Source organism: Orycteropus afer, unplaced genomic scaffold (assembly GCF_000298275.1).
Source record: "Orycteropus afer afer isolate SDZICR_OR568_19922 unplaced genomic scaffold, OryAfe1.0 scaffold00278, whole genome shotgun sequence".
In the NCBI taxonomy this organism is placed as follows: Eukaryota; Metazoa; Chordata; class Mammalia; order Tubulidentata; family Orycteropodidae; genus Orycteropus; species Orycteropus afer.
Genome location: NW_006921865.1, coordinates 3,541,417 through 3,548,224, shown reverse-complemented (window position 1 = coordinate 3,548,224; position 6,808 = coordinate 3,541,417). Strand labels below are relative to the sequence as shown.

Genomic DNA, 6,808 nt, shown 5'->3' with positions numbered 1-6,808 from the left:
GGACCAGAGAGGGGAAGAATAGTAAAAGACAAAAGTATTAACAATAATACTAGTTTTAAAACAGACAAATATAAGCAATCTAAACACCAGAAAAAAGAAAAAAATTGGCGGAGTACAGAGCAGGGCACCCAGGCTCTGTCTGAGCACACAGACTGGGATGGAGTTCCTGTAGGCCCAGAAGGTGGGTGGGAGTGTGGGGTGGCCCCACCTCCATTCACCAAGCGTGTGTGTTGTATAAGAGTAACAAGAGGAATGTCGCACCTTTTCAGTTGTGCAGGTCCAGAGTGTCCCTGGGGTTACTGGAAAGCAGAACCTCTTCTTAAGACCCTGGACTCTGGTAGAGCACTGTCACTTTAAATATCCAAAATGGTCAAGCCACTTGTAAACATTCAAAGTCAGGCAAAAGTCCACAGCTCAGCCTGTCCTCTTCTTCACCGCGCTTCCCCTTCTACTCCACAGCCACCAGAGCAGTCCTCCATGCAGTCTCTGGCTAGCAGGCTGATTTTTAGGTAAATTCTTAGGTCCTACCACCATTCTGGATTCTCCAAGCTGTCAGTGCTATCAGGATTGCTCATGATCACTGCCAGACTGCAGCTCCGTATGTCTCCTTTTTTGGTATTTTCATGCATATTCTTCTGCTAGTTGGGGTTTAGACCACTTCTATATCCTTCCCTTCAAGGCTCAGGGGTCCAGGATTATCTTCTGTGTCTGTGTTAATTGGTTTACCTGTTCTTTGTTGAAGAGGGTCTGTGCAGACTTTCTGCCTATTCTGCCATCTTGGAATCAATCTCAAAAAGAGAAAATCTGAAAACTGTATAATATATTGAATTACATAAGTAAATTTCAGATCTCTGACCAAAAGCTTAGTGATTTGATCCAACCAGTGGCTCCACTGAAGGAAAGACCTATCAACCTACACCTACAGATATTTTGGCTTAGGAAATCCTATGGGGCAGTTGTACTATGTCCTATAGGGTCATAATGAGTTGGAATCAACTCAATGGAACACAACAAAAATAATGACAGTAAAATGGGATGAAGAAGCTAAGACGAGGAAGGGGATATGTAGGAAGTAACAGAAAAGTAAAAGGAAATCTGTTGGTGCAGCCATTAAAGAATTTGGTTGCTAAACAAAAGATTAGCAGTTTGAACCCACCAGCCTCTCTGTGGGAGAAAGATGAGGCAGTCTGTTTCCTTAGAGATTAACAGTCTTGGAAACCAAAAGTTATTGTAGTTAGGTGTCAGCAAGTCAGCTGTGACTCATAGGGACACTATGTAAAACAGAAAGAAACATTGCCTGGCAGTGAATCAACCTCAAAATTCTTGCTATACCTGAGCCCATTGTTGCAGCCACTGTGTCAATCCATGTCATTGAGGGCCTTCCAATTTTTGGCTGACTCTCCACTTTACCAAGTATGATATCCTTCTCCAAGGAATGGTCCCTTCTGACAACATCACAAAAGTATATGAGACAAGGTCTGGCCATTCTTGCTTCCAAAAAGCATTCTGGCTACACTTCCTCCAGGACAGATTTGTTTGTTCTTCTGGCAGTCCATGAACTTTGCATTACTTTTCACCATTATTTTCATTATTTTTTGAATTCCACAATTCAAAAGCCTTAATTCTTCTTCGGTCTTCCTTATTCATTGTCCAGCTTTCACATGCATATAAGCTGACTGAAAACACAATGGGTTGGGTTAGGTGCACCCAAGTCTTCAAAAGCCATCTTTTCTCTTCAGCACTTTAAAGAGGTCTTTTGCAGCAGACTTGCCTATAGCAAGATGTCATCTGACTTCTTGATTGCTGCTTCCATTGGTGTTGATTGTGGAATCAAGTAATATTAAGTCTTTGACAACTTCAATCTTTTTTCCATTTATCATGATGCTGCTTATCAGTCCAGTTATGAGGGTTTTCATTTTCTTTACGTTGAGGTGTAATCCATACTGCATATAGTAGTGTTTAATTTTCATCAATATGTGCTTCAAGTCATTTTCACTTTCAGCAAGAAATGTGTTCTCTGCATATAGCAGGTTGTTAGTGAGTCTTCCTCCAATCCTGATGCCATGTCCTTCTTCATATTGTCCAGCTTCTCGGATTATTTGCTCAGCATACAGATCAAATAAATATGGTGAAAAGATACAACCCTGATACAATCCCTTCTGATTTTAAACAATGCAGCATCCCCTTGTTCTGCTTGAATGAAAGCCTCCTGGTGGATGTACAGTTTCCTTATAAGCACAAGTAAATGTTCTGGAATTCCAGTTCTTTTCAATGTTATCCATAATTTGTTATGATCCACACAGTCGAATGCTTTTGCATAGTCAATAAACACAAATAAACATCTTTCTGGTATTCTTTGCTTTGAGCCAAGCTCCATTTGACATCAGAAAAGATATCCCTCCTTTCATGTCCTCTCCTGAATCCAGTTTGCATTTTGGAAGTTCCCTGTCAATATATTACTGCAACCATTTTTGAATTATCTTCAGGAAGATTTTACTTATGTGTGATATTAATGATATTGTTAAATATTTCCCACATTCTTTGGGATCACCTTTCTTTGCAATGGGTACAAATATGGATCTCTTCTAATCAGTTGCCCAAGTAACTGTCTTCCAAATTTCTTGGCATAGATTAGTAAGTGCCTCTAGTGTAGCATCCATTTGTTTAAACATCTTAAGGGATACTCAAGGAACTCTGGTAGCTTAGTGCCTAAGGTATTTGACTGCTAACCAGAAGGCTGGCGATTCAAATCCACCAGCCACTGCTCAGAAGGAAGATGGGGCAATCTACTTCCGTAGTGATACTGCCTCAGAAACTCAAGAAGTGGTCGCTATGAATCAGGTCCGACTCAATGGCACATAACAACAACAACAACAAAAAGGGATACTCCATCAATTCCTGAAGCCTTGGCTTCTTCCTTCAATACCATGGGTTCTTGATCATACACCACCTATTGAAATGGATGAACATTGACCAATTCTTTTTGGTATAGTGACTTTGTATTCCTTCCATCTTATTTTGATGCTTCCCGCATCACTCATTATTTTGCCCATAGAATCGTTCAGTATTGGAACTTGAGGCTTGTCAGTTTGTCGTAATGCCAGTTTGTTGTATTGTCATGGTTTGCTTGTTGCTGTAAAGCTGGAGGACATGCCACCTCCCACTACAAATATTTGAAATATTTGTATTTCAAATAACAGCAGAGTCACCCATGGTGGAGAGGTTTCAGAGGAGGTTCCGGACTAAGAGTCAGAAGAAAGGAAGGGCTATCCACTTCTCAGAGTAATGGCCAGTGCAAATCTTATGAATAGCAGTGAAACGTTGTCTGATATATTACTAAAAAAATTAATGAATAGTACTGAAACACTCTCTGATATAGTGCCAGAACATGAGTCTCTCAGGTTGGAAGGCACTCAAAATACAACTAGGGAAGAGCTGCCTCCTGAAAATAGAGTTGACCTTAATGACATGGATGGACTAAAACTTTTGGAACCTCCATTTGCTGATGTGGCTTGACTCAAAAGGGGGAAGAAACAGCTGCAAACATCCATTAATGATCAGAACATGGAATGTATGAAGTATGAACATAGGAAACTTGGAAGTTGTCAAAAATGAAATGGAACACATAAAGATTTATATCCTAGGCATTGTTGTTGTTGTTATGTACCATCAAGTCAGACCCAACTCATAGCGACTCCTCCTTGGGTTTCCGAGGCAGTATCACTATGGAAGTAGATTGCTCTGACTTCCTTCTGAGAAGTAGCTGGTGGGTTTGAACTGCCCGCCTTGTGGTTAGCAGTCAAGTGGCTTAGGCACTACACTACCAGAGTTCCCATCCTAGGCATTAGTGAGCTAAAATGGACTGATTTTGGCCATTTTGAATCAGACAATCATATGATCTACTATGCCAGGATGATAAATTGAAGAGGAATGGCATGGCTTTCATCGTCACAAGAATGTTTCAAGATCTATCCTGAAGTACAGGGCTTGTCAGTGATAGGATAATACCCATACGCCTACGAGGAAGACCAGTCAGTACTATTATTCAAATTTACACACCAATTACCAAAGCCAAAGATGAAGAAATTGAAGATTTTTACAAACTTCTGTAGTTTGAAATTGAACAAACATGCAATGGAGATGTGTTGATTATTACTGGTGATTGGAATGCAAAAGTTGGAAATAAAGAAGAATCACTAGTAGTGGGAAAATATGGCCTTGGTGATAGAAATGACACTGGAGATTACATGGCAGAATTTTGTAAGACCAACAACTTATTCATCGCAAATACTTTTTTTTCAACAACATAAACAGCAGCTACACACATGGACTCTCCAGATGGATACAAAGAAATCAGGTCGAATACATCTGTGGAAAGAGGTGATGGAGAAGCTCAGTATCTCCAGCCAAAACAAGCCCACAAGCTGATTGTGGAACAATCAACTGCTCATATGCAAGCCCAAGTTGAAGCTGAAGACAATTAAAACAAGTCCACAAGAACCTAAATATGACCTTGATTACATCCTACATCAATTTAGAGACCATCTAAATAATAGATTTGACCCATTGAATAGCAATGACCAAAAACGAGAGGAATTGTGGGATGACATCAAGAACATCGAAGAGAGCAAAAGGTCATTACCAAGACAGGAAAGGAAGAAAAGACCAAAATGGATGTCAAAAGAGCGTGAAATATACTCTTGAATGGAGAATAGCTAAAGCAAATGGAAGAAATGACAAGATAAAAGAGCTGAACAGAAGATTTCAAAGAGCAGCTCAGAAGAAAAAGTCATTTACTATAATGAAATGTACAAAGATTTGGAGTTAGAAAACTAAAAGGTCAGCACTTCTTAAGCTCAAAGAACTGAAGAAAAAATTCAAGCCTCAAGTTGCAGTATTGAAATATTCTATGGAAACCATATGGGGCAATTCTATTATTTCTTATAGAGTCATTGTGAAGTAGAATCAATTTGATGGCAGTGAGTTTGGTTTTCTTTTTCTTTAATTTTTCTTAGAGAAAAGTAGTCATTATTGGTCTCATCCTACCTGTAAATCTAGCTTTTACTATTCAACAACTTCAAGCCTTTATTAGGCTTTGTCAGTATTATCATCACCCTTCCAGCATGCTATTCTTATTAAAATGATTCAAGACTTGTGGCCATGTGTCTGTTTCTCAGTTAAGTGATGTTTTCTCATTTATTTAACCGACATTCTAAAAATCTTTTTAAAGTATATTTCTAATTATACTTTCTCCATGGAATCTTCCTAAGCTCTCTTATTTTTGTAAGGAGCTCTGGTGGTGTAGTGGATAAGGCATTCGGCTGCCAACAGGACAGTGATGCAAACCCTGAGCTGCTCAGTGGAAGGAAAATGGGGCAATCTGCTTCTGTAAAGATTTACAGCCTCAGAAATTCAATGGGGGTCACTATGAGTTGGAATTGACTTGATGGCTGTGAGTTTGGTTCTAATATAAATATATACACTTCTGACCTCTCTGTGGAGTCCTTAGATGATGCAAGAGATTAATATGTTGAGCTGCTAACAAAATATTGGAGTTTTGAGTCTATCTATCTAGGGTGCCTCAGAAGAAAGGCTTAGTGATCTACTTCCAAAAAATCGGCCACTGAAAACCATATGGGGCATAGTTCTACTCGGATATACGTAGGGTCACCATAAGTTTAGTCAACTCAATAGCAATTGGAAAAAAAAAAAAAAAAAAAGATCTTACCTTACATCAACATGTTGAGGATTTTCTTTTTGACACTGAGGACAGATATATGTCATTCTGTTATTTTCCCCTAAGCGACACACAATTATTCTGCAGTGGCACTGACCACATTTAGAACGCTTATAAACCTTATAATGTTTAGAGACAGCAGATCCTGATTTATTGCACTTAAAAAACAAACAAACAAACAAAAAATTAGCATGTTATTTACAAAACCAGTGTTGCTAAGGAAGCCAAACAAGTACTATTGAAAGTCATCTTTGAAAATCTGTTAAAAATTTACATGTTTGTACTTACATGCATATAATCTTTCCTTTTAACTGAGAAAAAGGTATTGACAAGAATCAGCACTGTTTGACAAATAAGATTTGTGTGGAATACTTAACTCATAATTTTATAACTTAATAGGATTCAAAATTATTCTTTGTATAGCTTTACTCTCTTTTCTAAATGGAATATAAGGGTTCTACAATTAAAATGTCTTCAATGCTTTAACATTTTTTTTTTTAATTACACGTAATTATGTGGTTATAAAAAAAAGACTATGTTAGCTTTCAATCTAATTATTTTTATACATCTTAAGTTGATCACTCAGTTCAATAGTCAAAACATTTATTTCTAGGGGCAAAATTTAAAAAGATCATCTTTGTTGACCTAACAGAGGACAGTATTTCTTTTTTGATCTTACAGATTCAGTAAAAAAGAAAATAAAAATTCAAACGCCATTCTAGCAAAGAATACGTTCCACTTTGATATAAGCTCTATTTCAGAAAACATTTTGATATTTTCTTTCAAACTTTTACTCTACTTACATATATTTAAAAGCTCTTATAAAAGAATATTTTGGGTTTATATGAGCAATGTGAAAATCTAAATGCCTAGAAATGTGGCTCACCATGTTACACAAATAACTTATATTAATTTAAGCAAAGTATGGAAATGTCTAACTTAATCTGGGCAGGAAATGGGCAGTTTTGTCTAATCATCTTTCCCTAGAAGAGCATAATCAGCATATAAATTGAAGAAAAAAAAAAAAAAAAACAGCTACAATTCCTTAGGCAGCTCAATAAAGCAAGAGGT

General features: G+C 37.6%; 1 protein-coding gene across 1 annotated transcript in view; it reads right to left on the bottom strand.

Annotated features, from left to right (window-relative positions):
- The window catches only part of NEIL3 (nei like DNA glycosylase 3), a 130,102-nt gene that overhangs the window by 46,746 nt on the left and 76,548 nt on the right, over positions 1 to 6,808 (bottom strand). The window contains exon 6 of the mRNA XM_007950567.2: positions 5,729 to 5,895. Within this exon, the coding sequence (XP_007948758.1) occupies positions 5,729 to 5,895 (167 nt within the window). The remainder of the gene's footprint in view (positions 1 to 5,728; positions 5,896 to 6,808) is intronic.